General features: G+C 39.5%; 1 protein-coding gene across 2 annotated transcripts in view; it reads right to left on the bottom strand.

The window, feature by feature from the left end:
• The window catches only part of LOC131073734 (uncharacterized), an 86,489-nt gene that overhangs the window by 42,046 nt on the left and 20,927 nt on the right, over positions 1-23,516 (bottom strand). For both annotated transcript variants that reach the window (XM_058010235.2, XM_058010234.2), the window contains exon 2: positions 9,590-9,704. In XM_058010235.2, the coding sequence (XP_057866218.2) occupies positions 9,590-9,704 (115 nt within the window). The remainder of the gene's footprint in view (positions 1-9,589; positions 9,705-23,516) is intronic.

Raw genomic sequence — 23,516 nt, 5'->3', positions numbered from 1 at the left:
CGTCATCCATGGCTAGAGCATTAGGACATACCTCAACTGAATTGCCTAATATGATAGGTACAGGAACTCCATTCCCATGTCTGTGTCTGAATGCCTTCGCATAAGCTGCCAACTGTCTTGTTACCTCAAGTAACTCAATTCTGTCTGTCGGATATCTCGGCAACATGTATGGGGGTGAAGGACATCCATGAACTCTAATATATGTAAATTTCGGGAATTGGATAAACCAAGCACCGTACCTCTTTACTAGTTCTTGTGCATCCTGTGATAGCCTATTGTGAATTCCGCCTTGCAACGTCCTGGTGATGTTCATCGTGAAGGTATCATTAACTAACTTGTAGTTACTTCCTAGCGGATGATGCAAGTGAACATAGGAATCACAGACTCTGACCTCGCCGGGTCCTCTTCCAATCACTCCTCTGTGAGGTAGTCCTGCGTACTCAAAGCTCCTGACCAAGGCATATATGATGTATGAACTCATGTGGAAAGATTTGGTAGCCTTCAATCTCCTTAACTGTACGTCCAAGCAATGGCTAATCATTCTAGCCCAATGAATTGTTCCTTTTCCCTGAACTATCACTTGGATGAAGTAGAACATCCACTTCTCAAAATAGAAGGCTTGAGGGGCTCCTGTGACTCGGTTGAGCAGTGTTATCAAATCTCTGTACTCCTCCTGGAAGTCGATCCTGTGTGGTGTATTCGGAATCTTGCTCAGGCGAGGACGACTCTTGAGTAACCAGTTCTTATTGATGATGCTTAGGCAAGTGTCTGGATCATCTTCGTACATGGACCTGGCTCCTTCTATGCTTTTGTAGATCATATCTCTGTGCTCTGGCATATGAAAAGCCTCACTTATAGCCTCCTCTGAAAGGTAAGCCAAAGTGTTTCCCTCCTTGGACACGATCGATCGGGACTGTGGATCATAATGGCGAGCACACTCGATCATCAACTCATGGCACTGAATTGCTGGAGGGAAGCCGGCCGCCTTAATGATGCCACTTTCAATTATCCTCCTGGCGACAGGTGATGGCTTGCCAATGTAAGGGACCTCTCGAAACTTCTTCGTACTGAAGTTGCCCAAGTTGGTATCTCCGATGTTGCTCCATTTAGACACGATCTTGGTCTCCAGTTCTTCGTTCTTTTGATCTTCCTTCATGAGGGCTGGACGACTGGTGGATGCTCCCACCTTCGGGGTCGCCATCGTAACACCTACACAACATTTCATAATAAGAAATAGATTTTGCAATATAAAAATATAGATTAGAGATTAAATTTAGGAAACTTCATGATAAGTCTTTGAGTTATCATTTCCTAAAAACGATTAAGCTAATGGAATTTCAAATTTTCAAAATTCAAAATTTAAGATCAATATTGAAAATTCAAGACAAGGGAAGACTTTGCCATACCTCACTTGCGAGCTAACTCTAAAAATGCAAAATAAGGCGATTTGTCTAGACAAAAATTGGAGTTTGAAGTATTAATGCGATCCTCTTCTAGCAAAGGCGCCTTCCTTGTCAACTTCGCCAACTTGTGGGGTCTTCAACGTCTTGATGGCAAATTCGCTCCACTTCAAACCAAGTTCGCACTCCCCTTTGAATGGAATTTCGCACCTCTCCTTGATGAAATTCGCACCTTGTAATTGTCTTCTCCAAATCGCATGCAAAGGATGATTGAATGATGTTTTAAAATGCCATATCACACCCCCTTTATATAAGCGCTTACCTCCTTAATTGCCTCTAGGCCGACTTGGAAATAAAGCAAATAATAACAAAAATTAAATAAAGGGAGGCCAACTTTTGTATAAATATAAAAATAAAACCCAAGCGCTCACCTCCTTATTTAATTAATTAATTAAAATACCTTTGTAATTAATTGTTTCGATTTTTTAAAAGGCAAAATTAATTATTAAATGCCTTGTGCGCACCCATTAAATGCCAATTTTAATTAAAAATATCAAGGTTTATCGAAATTTAGCATTTAATGCAATTTAAAAATGATGTTGGCGCCTAGACATGGGAAGAAAAATGAACATTAACTTCATCGCTCTGGTCCCTGGGAGAGGGATAGGAGCGATTATGCATTTAGGTCCTCCATCTTTCATTTTTCACGTTTGAAACTTCATCCCCTACGTCCAAAATGAGGTTCTCGCTATGTATTTTGATTGTGACTTATTTCATCTTTGGAAAGAATGCCCTTTAGACCATTTTCGCCTTGGTCCCTTGGTGAGGGACCAAGGCGAACCTTGCATTTACTCCTTGGTCTTTGCCTTCTAAGTTGCCAATTTATATCACAAGGTAAGTAACCACTTTATTCTTTCATTCCACGCATAGTTTACTTGTCTTTTACAAGGCAAATTTGATATTTGAGTGTTTATCGCCCTGGTCCCTTGGTGAGGGACAGGAGCGAACTTTGAATCCTAGCTCAAATTTGTCATCTTTTAACCTCAACTCCTTGTTCATCACCTTTCAAATGACATTTCGGATCTTGTGTAACCTTGCTTTGATGTGATCTAGGAAGAAAAATGATTGATTTTATGAATATCGCCCTGGTCCTTGACTGAAGGACAGGAGCGATCTTGCTTCTTTGCTCAAGTTGATCACCTTTTGACGTTAACTTCCTTGCTTATCATCTTCCCAAAGACATCTTCGACCTTGTGTGACTTTGATTTGACCTTGCCTTGACGTGGTTTTTGAGAGAAATGGCCAACTTAGTGAATATCGCCCTGGTCCTTGCCTAAAGGACAGGAGCGATTTTTGGTGTCTTGGGCTCATTCTTGTTCCTATCAACTCGCAATTGCCTTCACAGTGTAAAATGAGGTCTTTTGATCCTTCTTGAACGTATGAAATGGGATTGATATGCAAAATTTAAGCACACCTAGAGATTTCGCTCTGGTCCCTGGGAGAGGGACAGGAGCGAACTTGGGAATTTCCATCACATTTTGCGGTCTTTGCAACTTCATTTCTCTTCGAGGCGTTCCAAACATCATTGCCGCCTTGCACCTTAATTTGGAGTGGTTTAAACTTGGAAGGGAATATTAAATAACCTTGATTTCGCCCTGGTCCCTTGATGAGGGACAGGAGCGAACTTTCACTTGTAGGCTCATTCGTGCTTTGCCAACGTTTAAAACTATCTTCAATTGATCCGACATGCTCCCCTTCACTCATCCTTGACATGGAATTCGTTTCAACTTGGCGAGAAATTTGCTTAAGGAAGAAATCGCTCTGGTCCCTTGGAGAGGGACAGGAGCGATTAGGACAATATGAGCTTCACTTGGCGTCTTGCAATCTTCAAATTATCTTCAATGGATTCGTTACGCCTCCTTTGCTTGCCTCAAACCTAACACTCACTTGATCTTCGCCCAAAGCTTGTCTTATAAGGAAAATCGCTCTGGTCCCTGAGAGAGGGACGGGAGCTATCACTAAAATTCGCCCTGGTCCCTGGCTGAGGGACAGGAGCGAACTTGCTTCTAGGGCCAATTTTCCTCATGATGGCACTTTCAAGTTATATTCAATCGATGGGACGTACCTCCTTTGTTCTTCTCAAATCGCGAAATCATTCAAATCTTTCAAAGACAAGGCAATTTTGGATTTCAAGCTCCGGTCCTTCAGTGAGGGACAGGAGCGATTTTTGTTCCTGGCACATTTCCTTGTTTGCAAATTTCTTCAAATTATATTCAATGGACAGAACATGCCTCCCTTTATCTCTTCCAATCCAAAAATCGTCTTGATCCTGCAAGGACAGTAAAATTTTGAGAAACAAGCTCCGGTCCTTCAGTGAGGGACAGGAGCGATTTTTGTCCTTGAGGGCAAATGTTCAACCTTTGTTGCAAATGACTAAGTCCTGGCGTTCCATCACGTTTATTCCATCTTTCATCACGTCCTTGACGTTTTAGCTTGATCAAAATGAAGTCAGAATGGTCTAGACAAGACATTTCGGCCTGGTCCCTGACTGAGGGACAGGAGCGATTTTGCTTCCCTAGGCCAAAATATCAAGATTTTAGAGTTTTAACCACTTGACAAGGCAAAATTAAGCTATTTCCAATGCCTGGGATCAATTATCAAAATTTCCAAAATTTGGTCAAAATCACAAAAAATTCACAATTCCATGATCAACACTTAGGCAAAATTTCGGATTTGCATTCAAAATCTGACTAAACTTAGACCAACTCACTTGACCCCTGACAATTCACCTTATTTCAAAAATTGCATCTACGCGAGGATGCTCAACAAGTCTCAAAATTGGACTGGACTCTGGCTTAAAATCATCAAAACGGAAACCCTAAGGCCTAACCCTAATCCAAACGACTCAAAACCCTAAAAGCAGAGAGAGAAACAGGCAAAACCGAGCAAAAAGAGGGGGTCCCCATTTTAATGGGGCGATGTGTGAAATGGTCACAACAGGCAGCAAGTTGTGTCTCCATTCTTCTGCCTGCATGTCTTCCTCACAGGATGCATCAAGCTCTTTCTCCCTTGAATGCAAACTCTTGTCATCCTTATGCTTCTTGGTCCGTCCTGAAAGCATTTTTAGAGAGTTTAATAATAGTTCATAGAACTAAATTATCTAGAAGAGACATACCAATGCCAGAAGCATACACTATCCTAATGTTATTGAATGAATTAATAACTACATATAAATTCATGAGCAAGATACTTATCTCTTTATTGATCTTGATAAATACAAATCACTGCATTCAATATAGCTTGCTGCTCTTGCGCTCAGATCAAACCACAACCTTCCTTCTGAAGTCTACGAAGATAAGATAATCTGATTGTCACCAAGCTCTTGAGCTTTCAGAGATTTTGTTTGTGTTGTACAAAAGGGGTTTATCGGGTCTCTCCTCTGTTGCTCTAGATCTCTGGTACTACTGAGAGTTTAGGACTGTCCTCCTTGACCTTATCCCAAATTACTCTATTCTGAATAGGTTTGCAGTCGAGAATACTCATCAAAGGATAGTTATTTCTTATTGCACGCTCATTCCTTTCATTGCTTTCAGTTGTTTGTTTAAGCTTTGAAGCAAACCTATTTCATTTATCCTATAGATTCTTAGTCAAAGTACTGGACTAAGGTCTAGTCCATCGTGTTCCAAATTGTGTCTTGAACTGAGCATCCTCTCTCGATTCCTTCTCCAACAACTCTTCAGTTTGGACGAGAAATTCTACTACTAGATGCATTAGAGCTGAATCTACTGTAATAGGTCTCCTCATCACAGGCACATGATTATCTCTGTCACACAAATGTACTTGTCTGATTCCATAGTAACATGAGTGAGTGTAATAAACTGTGGATTTATCTCAAGGCAAAGTTCTATCAAAATCACAGTTGGCACTCTGCAGAGACAAATAATGAAATCAAGCTAGAGACACACGCCCCGCATCTATCCAACCTAGCCCGATCTTGAATTCGCCTCAATGCCACGGGATGATCCATCTCTAACCAATCGCTTGACCTCGAGTCCAATAATCCGATTTTGTAGTACGCAGGTGCGTTCTCCAGTTCCTCTCTAGAAGCGATATGTGAGAGAGCAAATGTTGATCGCCGGTAATAATGGTGTGATGCCTTCAATAGCCGATATGCAATGTTTTCTAGTTATCGCATGTCCGATCAGGAATACGAGTTGAATGGTCTTCAACTATTCTTATGTGGTTATTGCTTTGTCTTGGCTTATGGATAAGGTGATTGATTATACAATGTTGGCACTAGAGTCAATACACACGCACTAACATTCTGATATATTCACCGTGGGTTGTTCTGAATAGTATCGCACCAATATTCAGATGTGTGATGGCAATGCATCTTCGTCGCTCCCACTAATCACACGTCTTCAATCATTGCCAAGAGTAGAGATGTGATCTATAAATGTCCAAACTTTAAAGTTTTAAGCCTCTAGCACAATTCTAGAGTCGTCGCTCCACCAAATATGGAATTCGACACCTCTCAGATTTCAGAACAAGACGACTACCATCTCATAAAGAGCCGCCTAGATTAATATCTAGAGTTGTCTTTCCTAAGAATCGCCTCATGCATTTAAGCAGGTGAATCAACCAAGTTGTTGACACTTTCTTGCCAACAACCAATGCACAGGCTCAGGATTGTATCCGCTTTAATACCATGTTGATTTTTATGATCAAAATTAAGAGCAATCAAAAAAACACATAAGACAATGAACACATCAGATTATCCTGGGAAAACCCTCCAACTTGAGGGAGAAAAACCCAGCAATGAATGTCTCCTTATATATCAAATATGAATAGCAATAATGTCGTTACAATGGCCAAGAACTAAGGCCTATAAGGATCACTTCACTCCTTGAAGCACAATAGATAAATTTGCCTCTTGCACAAAGTCGACTTGTTGTAGATAATCCACGATCTACTCTTAACATGATCTGCTTGTCTTGCTGCAAATTAACCCTGCTTGTGTTCAATATGTTATGAGGAGAGAATCATCCATTATTTATACAACAAGGTAGGCGCCCTTTCACCAAGGGTCGGCCTCCTTTTAATCAAGGCAACTTTACATAGGGTGGCAGACTTTCACAAGTCGGCCTTATACAAATAAGTAAATATGATTTATATTTTATATTTACATTTAATGAAACACCTTTTCATTAGGTCGGCCCAAACAAGGATCGCATATATTAAATATGCTAAGTCGTAGACTACTAGCATATTTGTGAGTCGGCCTTAGAAGGATCAAACCTCAGCTACAATCATCAACAAAATGGAGGGGGAGAAACATACTTTCTATGATATTCCGGCATTCCAGAGCATTCAAGGAAGCTAGAATTTATTCAAAAGGTTTTAAAACAAGAAAAATCAGACCTGCTCCCTGAGAACAAATACATGCTTGCAAAGTCATGAGGTGATTGAAACGCTTTCATAAGAAGGAAAAGATCAATAAAATCACCCAACTCCTGATCCTTGATAATCTTAAAGCATTTGGACTACTTAAACGATTAAACCAGTGTATTTGATCTGAAGTCACCTGAAATCACAGAGACACCAAGTGCTTGTTGTTATGTCCAATGACTGTAAGTGATAAGATCACACCAATCTTCTCAATAGAATGATCTTAAGCTCATTAAACTGGTCCCACCAGGTGTGCTAAAACTATTACCAATTGAAATTGCACCCTTTGCTATATACAATTTGACACTTCAGTGACACAATGGGAATGATCTCAAGGTGCGGAATCCTTGCAATTGAAATCAAACCTCCAAAGAAGGATAGTTCCCTTCTAAACCTAGATGCGTGTGTTGAATGAACCCAACATAGATTAAACCTACAAATTAATCTCATTCTATGGATTTACCAGGGAAAGGGAGAGAAAGGATTGGAAGAAAAGGAAGGGTGGTGATGCACCAAGATCTAATGACTTTCCTCGTTGCCCACAACAGCACAAAGGACCAATAAAATTGCTAAAACTCACACGGGTCTCCATATAGCAGCTCCTACAAGTAGGTATGGAGGTAAGGGATTTGGCAAATATCATGAGGGATGAAATCCACAGCTAATTCCTGAAAATAATTCATAAACAACATACATGTGCAAAAAGCAGTAAAATCATTCATGTATGAAGCTAAGAGAAAATTACATAACATACAGGAATTGAGAAGAGGTAAAAAACAAGGTAATTTTATTGATTCAACCTAACAACCAGAGGCACATATTCAGTATTACTGGCCCATTTAGAATAATCAAATCTGTTATAATCAGTGAGCAATGGAAGGGGGCCATAAAATGATAACATAATGGCAGTTGCACTACTAGGAGGAGACATTGAATTGGATGACATCACTGCATATGATGACGAAAATGAGGTAGAGGAGCCATTGCCATCCACTTCAAGAGTGGAGCTGCAGCCTTTTGATATGAATGTGGAAGCTGCAACCAGTTGCAAGGAGTCGGCACAATTTTTTCACTAGAACAAGAAGGAATTGTTAATTGTTGTAAATTGTGTGAATATGTAATTTATGGTATGATGATTTTCAACAACAATCATCAGAAATTCGTAACAAAGATCATATCTGTCAGGTGGCCATTGTTGCATTCACATGGTGATGTGATAGTGGACTCTTTCTGTATTCAAATCTAATAGAAAAATGTTTCCAACATTTTACAAATTAATTTGATACATTTTGTAACTATATTTGTGTAAATTTTATGTTTTTAAGGATAATAAAAAATTAAGTTGCCAAGTTTTTGTTAAGTTGCTGAGTCCAACTTAAATTTGGGTCTGTTGCATTTTTGCTGATTTTGAGTTTTTTAACTATGCATGAAATGATGCCCATACTAGACTATTGTACTACAACCATTCACAATTCCTTTTTAAGAAGCCAGTTGTAAAGATACTTAATTTCCACTTATATAAATTAAATTAACTTTATAATGACAGGATAAACATATTAAGAGCTACTGCCTGTTAACTATGGGAATGTCAGTTCCAAAAAAAGAGTAAATTAGAGGGTTACACTACAGGTATATATAAGGATATTGTATTGCAACCTTCCACAAATCCTTATTAAGAAACCAATTGTAAAGCTGGTTACTTTCAACTTCGTAAATGAAAGGATAAATGTATGATATAAAGATAACTGCTACTAACTGTTAACTATGGGAATTTGAATTGCAAAAAAGAATTAATTTGGAGGGCATTATTACAATTCAGGCCAAAATAGTGTCCACTATGGGCCAACTATGATAGCTATATATTTTAAAATGATCCGAAAAAAACCATGCAAAGTCAGAAGTTAGTGGAATCTGCAGACAGTGAGCATCAGAATTACAAGGATTTTGCTTAAAGCTTTGGATTTACCATACGGCAGAAGCTATGTTCTCATTAGAAAAAATGATTCTCATTCTAAGCTAAAGGAAAATTTTCATTGAAAGGGATTCATCGGTAGTCGTCAATCAAAAAGAACAGAAATATTCAGGAATAAAAACTTTAGAAACTTGAATATTTATCAGACATCAAAGTTTTTAGTAACATTAGTTGGCATGAGTTTTCTACAGCCCATTAAGTCGTGTGTACAATTGCTATTGAATTTAACTATGTATATCTTTGAATCATTCAAAAAGCAATCATACACACTTCTTAGTAACATGTTCAATATTATTCAATCTACTGATAATAGATGAGAATAAAGTACATTGGCATATTAGCAAAGAAGTTCAAAATGAATTGAAAATTGTGTTAGATAAAAAGAAAGTATATTTGACAGATTATTACCAAAGGAATATAGAAATGGCAATTCTGACATACTTGATGCCAGAAATGTATTTGAAAATAAAACGAATACCTTCTAATTTCCACAACATGGAAAGAAGATTATGTACTTATACATTAATTATGTTTCCCCTGAACTATTATAAAAACTTCCAAGCCCTCCAAGATTGAAATAATAACAAAAACACATTTTGCTGTAATGCAAACAACATATTGTTTTTATTTCTCTAGGGAACAAAACAAGGGTCCCACAAAACCATCACGGGAGTAGTGATATCATAGGTATTTGGATGCAAACAACATGTAAGATGTGTATAATCTCTGTTACTTCTGTAGATGAGTAATCATGTTTTGTTCTACACACCTTAATTCCTGATGGAGTCTCCATAAAACTCAATTTGTATGTGTTGGTACGGAAGCTATGAAAAGAGCATCCTTGGCCAGGAAGCTGAGGTACTCCAAGGTTACCTTTATTAGCACTGCATAGCACCAAATCAAGCAAAGGATGAGTACATATGAAGTTTGCAAAATAGGAAAAGGAATAAACAAATATAAGTTCCATTTCTGAAAGAAACAGTGGGAATTAATATAATAATGACTGACAATGTAGATGTGTCCAGCCACAAGTTGAGAGCTTGAAAATAGTGTCATAAAATGACAAAATATTGTGTACTTAGACAGTATTAGTTTCCTGACCGATGAAATGAGCTGTTTCATGGTAAATCTGCCCCAGATTCATATTCCTCTTACCCCAATAAGGTAACCCATTGATGCAGGAGCATCCCCGGTCGATGAGCAATCTTGCACAACCAAAAACATTTCCTTTCTTGTTTAGTTCTTTTTGCAGTTTCAGTATTCTTACCGGTATGTACCGGTAGTTGCTTGTTCTACGTGGCAGATCTTGCTTGCAGTTTCCTGGCAGTTTCATGTGTTTGATTCCAGATTTCTAGTTCATTTGGGTTCTTCTCCGGTCAATTATCGCTTCCGGTTGGCTGTTTCTGGGTCCCGGGACAGTTCTTGTACATACCGATTGATTTTCCTTCATTATCGGCGCAATTCTTGGCGTGTGGATCCATCTTGGGTCTTGTCCGATGTTTTTTGGCGAGTGGCCGACCTTCCTGCTAAACCGCATCACTTGGTTGTTATTTTCCGAAAGGATTTCTTAAATCTTAAGGCTGACCTAATTACACGTTTTCATTTTCCTGCATTTGTGAATGTAATCTTTTGAGGCCGACCCGGATATGTTCCGGTGGGTATAAATATGATGTTATGTGATCATTTGTAAGGGCAGAGGAAGTAGAACTGAGAATAAGGATTGAGATTCGCATGTTGTGATCCAGTTGATTCTTAGAGTCCCGGTTGGATTGTATCTAGCTTGAAGCTTGTATGTAACTGGTTAACTACCGGATGTTCTTTGATGATAATCTAATGATTGCCGGATGATTGCCGGACGTTCTATGACTTGAATATGATCTGTTTATATGAATTTGTTATGTTTTCTTACTGCTTTCGTTGTGTCTCTCTTGCTGCATAAGCCGGTTGACTCTTTTTAGGGTTCTTACCAGTTATGGCTGCATCAATTGGTATTAGAGTTGGTTGTGGACCGACTGGTGGAAGAATCGTCTGAGGCATTCCTTGAGGTGGACAGATCGCCGATTGGAGGCAAGCTGCGTGGGTGTTCAATAGATCGCCGAGGGGAGGCAATTGAAACCGGTAGTCAAATCGTCGAGTTGAGGCAGTTCGCCTGAGTGGAAGAAGAGATGCCGCCGAGGAGAACAAACCCTTGAAGGGTAGAGAAGATGATGGAAGACTTCAAGAATGAAGTGAGGAATGAAATCTGGAATGCTTTGGCTGGTTTGTGAAGAAACCCTAACTCTAAGGATGACTATGAGGAAGTCGGTGAAGAGCTTGAGGAAGCTGAAGGACCGAAAGATGAGAGAGAGTTAAGATTCCCAAGAGCAATGGCGCAAGCAAGTAAAGTGCATAAAGTTGAGGTTTCTAACTTTTCCGAAACGCTGAACCCAGAGGATCTGATCAATTGGATCGGAGAGTTGGAAGACTACTTTGAGTTTGAGGATGTCAAGGACCCGCAGAGAGTCCGATTGGCACAGACCAAGTTGAAAGGGCATGCTGCCTTGTGGTGGAAAGAGTTGCAGAAAGATAGAGTGGAGAATGGTGAATTGAAGATCACCCGGTGGAGACAGATGGTTGCAAGGTTGAAGGCCAAGTTCATACCGGGAGACTATGAACTGGAGTTGTTCAAGAAACTGCAGAACTTGAAACATAGAAAAATGATTGTGAAGGTATATACTGAGGAATTCTACAAGGTGGTAATCAAATCTGGACATAGAGAGATGGACAGAGAAAAGGTGGCGAGGTACATCAATGGGCTTGCTTTTAACATTCAAGATGAGATGAGTATGTTGAAGGTTTCAACAGTTGAAGAAGCTTACCAGTATGCTTTGAAGGCTGAGGAGAAGGTGAGAAGAAGACAACCGAATAGGGGAAAAGAGAAATTCAAGATGAATGATAGTATGAAGAAATTGGTTGAATAAGAGGAGTAAAAACCTAAGTGGAGTAAAGAACCAGAACAGAAGACACCAAGGAAGGGTAGCAACAGTACTGGTAGAGAATTTCTTGGCAAATGTTTCAAGTGTGGAGAAACCGAACATAGATCCTATGAATGTAAGCAAGGAATGGCAAGAAGTTGTGTGGCAAGTGAAGAACCGAATGGTACCGGATCTGACTGTGCATCGGAGCAAGGAGAATCCCTTGTGTTCAGAAGAAAGGATATCGGATCTACTCAGAGGAGTCGTCTTTTCCAAACTGTATGCAAATCAGGTGGTAAGTGTTGCAAGGTCATTGTAGATAGTGGAAGTATTGATAATTTAGTATCTGAGGAGATGGTTGAGAAGCTTGGGTTGAAGAAGCTTGAGCATCCTTGTCCTTATGAGGTGAGTTGGTTACAAAATGATCTAAAGGTATAGATAAAGGAGCAGTGTTGGGTGAGTTTCAATATTGGGCCTTTCAGAGATGAAGTTTTATGTGATATTGTGTCAATGAATGTTTGTCATGTCTTGTTGGGAAAACCTTGGCAGTATGACAAAGGAGCTATTTATGACTGTAGAAAAAACCTAGTTACTATTGAAAAGGATGAGCAAAAGTTCACATTGATTTCTTTAAAGGAAAAAGAGGAGGTAAAGAATCTGAGTCCTGAGAAAAGTTGCAGGAAATCGGTGGCAGAGGTCATACCAGAAGGTTTGAAAGAACCGGTGGCAAAGGTTATACCGAAAGGTTTGATAGAACCAATTGCAGAGATTATACTGGAGGTTTTGAAGAAAGATTTGATAGAACCAATTGCAAAGATTATACCGAAGGGTGACATGAGTTGGCAGAAGGATCTGACAAATGAGTCTGATGGACAGATGGAACCGATCAACAGAGAGCTCATGGTGACAAACCAGATGAAGTCTTGTGGCAGAAGAAATCCCGAGTTGCAGAGGAAAGAAGGTAGTACACAGGGAGAATGTGCAGATTTGAAGCAAAGAAGCCGGTTGAGACACCGGAGGAGCCAAAGCAGAGATTGGCAGATAAAGAAGATATTTGGATTAGAAATGAGCATGGGATCTTCATTTCGAATCCTTTTAGATGTTCATGAGTTGCCTCTCATGGAACATCTTTTTCTACCTGGGTTGTCTGATGCAGGAGCATCCCCGGTCGATGAGCAATCTTGCATCAACCAAAAACATTTCCTTTCTAGTTTAGTTCTTTTTGCAGTTTCAGTATTCTTATCGATAGTTGCTTGTTCTTCGTGGCAAATCTTGTTTGCAGTTTCCTAGCGGTTTCATGTGGTTGATTCCAGATTTCTAGTTCATTTGGGTTCTTCTCCGGTCAGTTATCACTTCCAGTTGGCTGTTTCTGGGTTCCTGGGACAGTTCTTGTGCTTACCGGTTGGTTTTCCTTAATTACCAGCGCGATTCTTGGCGTGTGGATCCATCTTGGGTCTTGTCCGATGTTTTTTGGCATGTGGCTGACCTTCCTGCTAAACCGCATCACTTGGTTGTTATTTTCCAGAAGGATTTCTTAAATCTTAGGGCCGACCTAATTACACGTTTTCATTTTCCTACATTGGTGAATGTAATCTTTTGAGGCCAACCCGGATATGTTCCGGTGGGTATAAATATGATGTTATGTGATCATTTGTAAGGGCAAAGGAAGTAGAACTGAGAATAAGGATTGAGATTCGCATGTTGTGATCCGGTTGATTCTTAGAGTCCCGGTTGGATTGTATCTGGCTTGAAGCCTGTATGTAACCGGTTAACTACCGGATGTTCTTTGATGATAATTTGATGATTACCAGATGATTGTCGGAAGTTCTATGACTTGAATATGATTTGTTTATATGAATTTGTTATGTTTTCTTACTGCTTTCGTTGTGCCTCTCTTGCTGCATAAGCCGGTTGACTCTTTTCAGGGCTCTTACCGGTTATGGCTGCATCACCCATAAAGCTCAATATCCCATATAGTGAGATTGCGAAGCAATGAATATGAAGTGCATTTGAGCCTAACCAAATTTTGAAACTTAAGAATGTGACCCAAGCTAAACCTCACACAGCCCACAACCTCACCCAACATTTACCAAGAACAATGGACAGACAAAACATAATGTTTTGTTTAATTCTTCAATTGTTTAAACCCAAACAAACAAACAAAAACTTTTTTTAAAAAGAACATTTCTATATTTTGGGTGATAGGCCATTATTCAGTGAACTTTTCAATTTTTTTATAACTGAAAAAAAAATGTTGAATAACTAAAAAAGGTAGTTTTCTCTGAAAAATAATTTTTTTAACCTAAGTTTTATATATGTTAACTGTGTAGAGAGAAATACACTGTGACGGGGCTTCTTCCTCTACATTTAAGTAATAAACTATTAATTACACAACATATTCATGACTATTATTAAATTCCAACCTAAACAGAGATTTTGGGGGAGGCCTGCATGTTTGGATGCTTCCTTAGTGCCTAGACAGGCTTCAAGCACCTCATCTCCTCTGTTCAATTTCTGTTGAGATTATGATATAATTTGTATTCTATTCACACAATTGTCGACACTGACTTGTTTATGGTTATGACTTGAATGGAATTCCATATTAAATTAAATGCAGGGATTTTCACTTACTAGATTAATAAGTAGGATCTCTCCTTATGTTCAGCGAATAGCCTGTTGTTTTAAATTAAGTTCTTTTGGTTGCACGAATGATTTAAAAGGTTTTCTCTAGTTGGAGATTGAACAACTGTCATTTCCATTGTTGGAGCAACTAGCACTTACATAAAGCTCCTTGAAATTTAAATAATTTGAATTCTTTGTTTCTTATGTTAAATATCCACAACACCATGAGTACTGTGACTAAGTAATAAACTTTGTTAGCTAGAATTGTAAATTAAGGATTGTACAAAATAGATACTTCATTAAATGAGAACTTTTCTGCTTGAAAACAGAAAATATTATCCATACCGCAAGTTTAGGCATTTTTCACTGGAGAAGAAGTTTTATGCCAAATTAAATATTTCAAAGTAAGACAGTATCTGAAGTGCTCAGCAAGGTCCATCTGCTCCAGATTCCAAGCAGATTTAGCTGCCAATGGGCAGTAGTGGTGTTTAAGGATTTTGGACTTTCACTGTGGTTTCCCAATTTGAAGATAGGTCAGCTACCAGTATTTTAAATAAATTGAATAAAAATTAATAATAAATGAAGTTATTATTTAATTTGTTTAAGGGGCCGACATTGATGAATATTATTAAATAATGTTTAACTGTTTAAGCCAACCTGACTGGGAATTTGTGTGGGTCAGTTTCCTTGTGCCAAAGCTGACTTTGTGGCAGTTTAGAAGGATTAGTATATATGAAAGTGCCAGTTGAAGAATAAGTATCGAAGAAATTTGTCAACCTTTTCATTAAACAAGTGCAGAAGGAGTTTTACCAGACGCAAACCTGGAAAACTCTCCCTGGTCTGGGAGGCGATTATAGTGAAGGCATGGAGCGCATTCTTTCTGGGCACAAGTTCACATCCTAACTGTGAGCCGATACCATACAGTAAGCAAGGAATAGTGGAACTGAATATTACCATCATGCCATATCACAGGAGAGTTGGGAGAAGGATCGGTGCCCCTTAAAGGCACCATTATCGTGTTTGCTAACTCAAAGTCATTACAGGCAGTCACCACTGGAAAAAGTTCGTTTAAGACTGATTCTCCTCCACTCCAGCTTACCACACCCTCATCTGGCACTGTCTTTCTTCTTTTCCTTCTATCACTTGCAAACTGGTCATTGTTTTCATAAGATATTTGCACTCAACTCTCTCTTCTTCTTTACCAATACTTCTTCTACACATTTTGCCTTTTCTTTATTTCAATATTTGGCCAGCACCTATTAAGCTTCCTATGTGCCCTTTCCAATCACAGCAATTTGTTCAAAAATCTAAGCAAATTCCTCTGTTGTTTGGCCTTTCTACCAGGTCAGAACATTAGGTAAATACAGATTTGTATGAAATTGACTCTAATTGCCTTGAATGATCATTTTTTTCTGATAAACTGCAAACTCATAAAAATTGATGCAAAATTTGGAATTTCTCTGCAGCTGCTCCTAGATCAGACATGTCGGGTAGAAACAGAGTTGAGTGGTGGAACCACTATTCCAAGTTGCAAACAACTTGCAGTATACTCCCATGCTTAAACCGGTACCTACAAATTATTCCTTTTTCCTCTTTATCCAGCACCTTGCCAGAATGTTTGCCATATTCCTCGGCCAAATCTGGCATTTGCTCATTCTGCCTCTCATGGGATTCAACCCACCACAAACCATCCACCTCCACCTAACACTTCCTTCCTTCTCTCTACCTGTGGGATTTTTCCCACCATAGTCTGACCACCTCCACCAAATTCCATATTCATCTTCCTTCTTTGTCGGAATTAACCCACCATAATCCACCCTCCTCCTCCAAGAGCATTTATCCAATGTTCATCCACTAGACTTGTGCCTGCAGTGATACCCGACTTACAGAAATTAAAGATTTCCATCACTCTGTTTTCTGCACCTATGCCTGCTTCTTCTCCTCTTGCCATACCAATGTAATGTCTTTTTCAGGGATGCACCTCAACGCTCAACACCTTTGTGCTTTCTTCATTTTCTAACTCATATGAATGCAAATCAGCATACACCTTATAATTATAAAAATTGAAAGCTCCCTCTGCTGCTGCATTTTTTCTTCTTTCATGTTCAGCTGCAACAATTTCATCTTTGTCACCCGTTGTCATTACCATCTTCATGTCCTCCAAAGGACTCATCATTGCTGCAACTCGTTCCTTGAATTCAAAATAAAAAACCAAAATAATTGCCTATGGGCCACTCTATCTCTAAGCTACTTGCCTTTGATTATCAGTTTTTTTCTCAGGATGTCGAATGCTCTGTTTCCTCTGATAGTGACTACCTTTGAGTAAAACTCTGAGTTGATTCTTGTTGAGTCTTTATTCTAAAGTTTGTCCTTCAACTAATGGACCACAGCATGATCACAATTTTTCTTGCAGTGAATACTATTAAATACAATTAGTTAGGAACTTTTCAAAAAAATAGCAATCGTGTCATTGCTTAGGTAAAACTGAATGGTACCTCCCGTCTGTTGTTAAGATACTGCTCAGGATTTCTGAGAATGACTATTTTGTAAGTTAATTTTGTTCATTTATTTTTGTATATGCAAATTGCAGGGATTGGCAATGCAACATTGTTAAGCAGCAACATCTGGGCAAAATTTAAATTGATGTTCGAGCACATGATTATTGGACATACTCATTAATTGGAGTACCAACTGCTCGCCATTTCAAAAATCTATGATTGCATATACTGAATGTTAATGATAGAACCAGAAAGGTAAGACACAAAAATCTGAAACTTAGAAAAATCTCACAAGAACAAGATACACAGAATTTTATCCTAGGAAAACCCTCCACTTGAGGGTGAAAAACCCAGCCACACCAAAAATATCAACCTTTATTAAAGGCACAAATCTGATACAAAGCTTCACAAGCTTAAACACTTGACAATTAACAGAATAAGTCAATAATGTCTCAGACAGCTGATAGCAGCTACAATATGGCTTGAACATAGGCTTTATATATATGTCGAACCCTTAAACTTCATGCATCCCCCAAAATACAATCCGCAACAACCGTGAGATGACAAAGCAAGCTCAAATATGAATATAGTGAAGGTAGATAAAGAGCCAACACTTCATGCGCCCAATATCCAAAGCGGCAATTACATTGAATTACGTTTCATAAACCGCCACCAACAGGAGCAGCAAATACATTGACACCATTGCACTTCTTATCGGATGTAATACGATAAGACGCTTCCACCGAGTGCGAAATTCCCATGAAGCCAAAGGCAATATAAAATGGTCGACAAGTAACAAGAAACCGGAAACACTTCCAGCTAAGAAGGAACTCGTAAATGCAGAGATCAATATCTTCGAATAGAGACGAACTGATAAAAGTAAGGCACGATATCAACAAAAAGGTTATACAACCATCGCAGGAAAAATAAAATCTCCTACAGCGTATGCAAACATTAACACTCCCTCTTAGCAAAGGAGATATTATTTTCTGATTTTCAAGTCATGGAGTCTCTCAACATGACAAACACAATGGCTACACCCATATGTGTAAAAAGCAACATTTTATCACGGATTCTCTCAACGTGATAGCATCATGAATTCACTCAACATGATGTTCACCATGGCTACGCCCATGAAGGAAATAAACACAAGCTCTCATCACGGAGTCACTCAACGTGATGTTGTCATGGAGTCTCTCAACATGACATTAATCATGGCTACTTCCAAAAGGTGGAACAAGGGCTTTCACCTCAAACTTCTCTAGCAGAGAAGAATGAATTAACAAGGGCTTGCACCCCAAATTTCTCCATCACAGAGAAAAATGCATTGCAAGGGCTTTCACCTCAAATTTCTCCATCACAGAGAAAAATGCATTAACAAAATCTTCATGATGATGTGGCTCCCTCTTAACCTGATATCAACCTTCTGACGTCCTCGTCCAAGGTTGCCTCTAATGAAATGACAGGCTCTTTCTGAAGCCAGATGTCAGGCTCCCTCTGAAGCTGAAAAGACCACGATCCTAGGACCCCAATTCCAAATCTCCCATCAGTAGAGTGACCAACATTTCCAGCAGTATGTAACATAATGATAGCCCAGGCGATGCTCAGATATAGCATTCAGTTGGAAGTTCACAAACACATGCTACGCACCTAGAACATGTGTAGCCTCCACCTCTTTATTGTCGGTTCCCATTGAGTTAGTCTTGTAGCTGAGTCTTATCTTCTCATAAGACTCCTCTAGCACTGTTCTTTATATCAAGAATCTTTTGGTATGCATTAAGGTCTACTCAAATACACCACATACTGAGTGTTCTCTCCTTTGAATGAGACAGAGATTGCAGATTGTAGCAATGACAACAATGTGATAAATGATCACAGCAAATACAAGCTCATAGGATGCAAATGCCAGATAAGAGCAACAACACAAAGAAGTTGTGATCTTGTCCTTCCAAAACAATAAAGTGGACTTCACACAATGCGATACCCTCAAATCAGTCGCATTACAGAGATCCCGTCGTGTTTTGTAGGGCCGCTCAAGAAATCCGAAATAGGAAGAAATGAAGTCACAGCTTAGAGAATGGCGTTGTCTTCAGAAAACATAGATCGAATAACACCAAACAATAAACAAGCAACCCTCCCAGAATCTTGAGGCCTCTTGTGAGGTACACGGCCTCAGACTTGCTCTGACACCATGTTAATGATAGAACCAGAAAGGTAAGACACAAAAATCTGTGAAACTTAGAAAAATCTCACAAGAACAAAATACACAAAATTTTATCCTAGGAAAACCCTCCACCCGAGGGTGAAAAACCCAACGACGCCAAAAAAATCAACCTTTATTAAAGGCACAAATCTGATACAAAGCTTCACAAGCTTAATCACTTGACAATTAACAGAATAAGTCGATAATGTCTCAGACAGCTGATAGCAGCTACAATATGGCTTGAACATAGGCTTTATATATATGTCGATCCCTTAAACTTCATGCATCCCCCAAAATACAATCCGCAACAACCATGAGATGACAAAGCAAGCTCGAATATGAATATAGTGAAGGTAGACGAAGAGTCAACACTTCACGCACCCAATATCCAAAGTGGCGGTTACATTTAATTATGTTTCATAAACCACCATCGACGGGAGCAACAAATACATTGACACCATTGCACTTCGCTGAATGTCAAGAGGGGAGAAGGTTTCCCACAAATCACATTCAGAAATAAATTAACACAGCATGTATGAGAGAAGAGCCACAAAACATACACCTATGATGAAGGTAAGGAAACATACACATCATACATAAGTTGAAAGAAGGCAAGAATGGTGATTTCAATTCATTATAAGGCCAATGGCCAAACTTATAGTTGCAAAAATGCAAGATAAATACAAGAGAAGTGAAAGAGCATAGAATAGCTCAAGCCAACAGGGAGAGAACCCTTTACAATGAGGCTTAACAGCCTTTATATAGAAAATTAGTTACAAGAGTGATCATGACCCCTATGTGTGCTGGAAAATGTAAGTCTGGGAGTGCAGGGAAGTGCATGCCCCTGACTTTTTGTACATGCAAGCAACCTAGCCATACCCCAAAAGGCAACCCTGAGAAGGGTGGATTGACTGACATTCCAAAGTCAAAGCATGCAGGCATGACATAAGTAACCACAATAAGCATGGCCTTGTACCTCCCTTGATGGAAATCCTGCAAAATCATTAGATGCACCCCAGTAGCTCCACAAAAGGTGTACAAGTCACAAAAGTCGTCGGAGCATTTAAAGCTTTGAGTGTTGATCACGCCATTCGGAAGTGTTGCCAACCGGAAAGAAATCTGAGGACTCCGGAAACTCGAGTTCCCGGAGTGGGGAAGACAAGGAAGGAACTTCGGAACCTCGGGGTTCCAGAGTTCCGGGGAAGGGGAAGGAGACCTTGAGGTTCCGGAGTTCCAGAGAAGAGAGAAAGGCAGCAAGGAAGGGACTTCAAATCCTCGGGGTTCCGGAGTTCCGGATAATAGAGAAAAGGCAAGGAGGGAAGGAACTTTGGAAGCTCGGGGTTCCGAAGTTCCGCGAAAGAGAAAGGAGAGGCAGCAAAGGGAAGGAACTTCGGAACCTCAAGGTTCCGGAGTTCCAGGGAAGGGAAGAAGACGAGGAGGGAGCTTCGGAACCTCGGGGTTTCGGAGTTCCGAAGAAGAAAAGAAGAGAAGACAAAGAGAAGGAACTTCGGAACCTCGGGGTTTCGGAGTTCCGGGGAAGAAAGAAAAGGGAAGCAAGGGGAAGGGACTTCCTCCAAACAAGTCAACACTTCACACTTCATAACTCCATTGCTTTTCTCTTTGATCAACTGGGGCAACGCTGGTCCATGGAACATATCTCTAATCGGTTCTCACTGATGGACCAAGGGTGTCATAAAATGACAACACTTACCAAAATTTGAAAGTTAAAGAATATTCTTCAACGATGTGTTGATGTGTTTTTTATGCAAATGCGAACACAGGATAAAATACCAAGGTATCTTATCCTCTCTTGAACAAATTTTCCTCGAATGCTGAAGATTTCGCCTAAGGATCAATCAAGGCAACTCCAAGGTTCTTATATGTAGGGTCTCTACTTGTGGATAAGCTCTTGCGGTATGATGTGATTTTGTTGGAATCACAAGGGGACTTACATTCGATGACCTGAGCATCTGATTTACTTTGGATATCACTGGAACATGGGTCTTTACTGATCCTTGATTTTAAAAAAAAAAAAGGATAAGGGTTAGTAGCAATGGATGTAGGAGCAATGGATGACCTTTGATGAAACTCTATGATCATCTCCACGAGGTTAGTGCGATCTTCTAAGGATAGCTTTATGATGTTCAGATCACCACTATAAGCATAGACACCATCAGGTTGATGCATATCAATGAAGAAGCAATAATTGAAGTTGACTACGCAAAGCAAGTTTGCAATCAACAAACCACTAGTAGTATGGATATACAAATTTCACCATTGATCATACAAATTTCTTCCATTCATCTAATAACATGAAATTAAACTTGAGAAGTATAGAGACCATGCAAATTGTAGAATTGACACATAGAATTCACCATTCCTTCAATGAAGTTTACATGTCTTTTGCAACAATATCTTGACAACAATCTTTGCCTCCTCTTTGTACTCTACTCTAAAATGCTATCTACTATCAAGCTACTAATTATTGACTATCTCTCTAACTATTTCCTATTCTCTGACTATTATATCTTACAAATGAGGTGCCAGGGCTTTATATAGAGAGCCCTTTACAAATTGACAGCTCTGATTGACTTAGAATCAATGGCTAGGATTAAAGGATAGAAACCCTAATTAGGGTTTGTTATAACAAACTTTCCTCAGCCAATGAAAAAATTACATTTCATGAGTGTGGACCAATAGATGTCAGGGGTAGGTGCCTCGAAGTTTGTGCCATCACTGGTGAGTCAGGTACATTGAATCTAGACAAGCTGATGTGGACCTATCTTGACTGGAGGAATAGTGACTGGGACGCCACCTTGTTTGGTACTTGCCTTGGTTGATCTTCCTCTGTCCTTGATGTACTTGATGAATGATGTACCTCCTTGACTCCCATGTGTTTGATGAGGCCTCCTTTATGCATTTGGAATGTCCTTGATGATGACGGGCTTGGAATAGGTCGTCCTTGTCCTGACCTGATTTTCTTCCACCTGCAAAACAAACCAAAAGATGATTAAGTACACATGATATATTTATCTTAACATGGCATTTCTCATCAACCAGAAGACATTAAAATGAAACTTGCTTTAGGATCTTCCCTAGGGACAGGCCCTATAAGAATTTCGCTTTGGACCCTTTCGAAGGGTCAGGAGCAATTTTTATGATTAGGTTCTAAATTCCATCATTTCCTTACTCCAAATTGCTTCCCAAGGCAAGTATATACTAGTCTTCTCTCCACCAAGGCCTAGGAATTCATATTTTAGCCTTCATTATGAGCAAATTAGGTGATTTTGAGAATTTCGCTCTCGACCCTTTGGAAGGGTCAGGAGCGAAATTCAAGTTTTGCTTGTTTTCCTTCACCTAGATTCATTCTTCATACCTTGTTTTCCTTTGACACTCAACTTTGGATCCCTCTCTCATGAAGGCAACACTTGTTTGACCCCCAAGAAGTCCTGAAAGGAGAAATTCGCTCAAAACCATGGCCAAGGACAGGACCTATAGAGAATTTTGCTCTGGACCCTTTGGAAGGGTCAGGAGCAAAATTCAAGTTTTAGCTCAATTCCTTCACATTTGGTGATCACAAGCTACTCAAAGGCATGCTTAGGGACATCTTCAATCTTAATTCACCCTGATCCACACTTGGCTTGACACAAAATTGAGAGAAAGAGGAGATTTGGGGAATTTCGCTCTAGACCCTTTGGATGGGTCAGGAGCGAAATTCATATTCTAGGCTTGACTATTCATCTCTTGAAGTCCAATCTCTATTGCAAAGGCAAGAATACATTACTCCCCCTCAACCACACCATAAGAACCAAGGTTTTGACCTCATCTAAGCAGAAAATAGGTGCTTTGAGGAATTTCGCTCTAGACCCTTTGGAAGGGTTGGGAGCGAAATTCAAGTTTTAGGACAAATTCCTTCACTCCTTCACTTCTAATCACTTCAAAAGGCAAAGACATGTTAATCCACTTCCAAATATGCCCAAGGAACTAAAATATTGGCCTAAACAAGGAAGAAAATGAGGTTTATGGAGAATTTCACTCTGGACCCTTTGGAAGGGTCAGAAGCGAAATTCCCAATCTTGGACAAAATCCTCACTTTTCAATGCTTTCATTCACTTCCTAAGGCAAGAACATGTACATTTACCCCCACTATGTCCAAGGAACAAGGCTTTTAGTCTAAACAAGGAAGAAAATAGTGTTTATGGGGAATTTCGCTCTGGACCCTTTGGAAGGGTCAAGAGCGAAAATCCTATTCTAGGTTGATTTCACACTTCTTCCATTCAATTCACCCTCAAACTTGATCAAACCCATCTCTCCTCACCATAATCAAGTGAATTTGCCATCCACTTAGCTCAAAACAAGGTCCTTTCAATGTCTTAGGCAAAATAGAGGGTTAAGTTGAGGATTTCGCTCTAGACCCTT

The sequence above is a fragment of the Cryptomeria japonica genome, chromosome 1 (assembly GCF_030272615.1).
Source record: "Cryptomeria japonica chromosome 1, Sugi_1.0, whole genome shotgun sequence".
Taxonomy (NCBI): Eukaryota; Viridiplantae; Streptophyta; class Pinopsida; order Cupressales; family Cupressaceae; genus Cryptomeria; species Cryptomeria japonica.
Note: the sequence above shows the minus strand (reverse complement) of the source record. Positions and strands in the feature narration are given on the sequence as shown.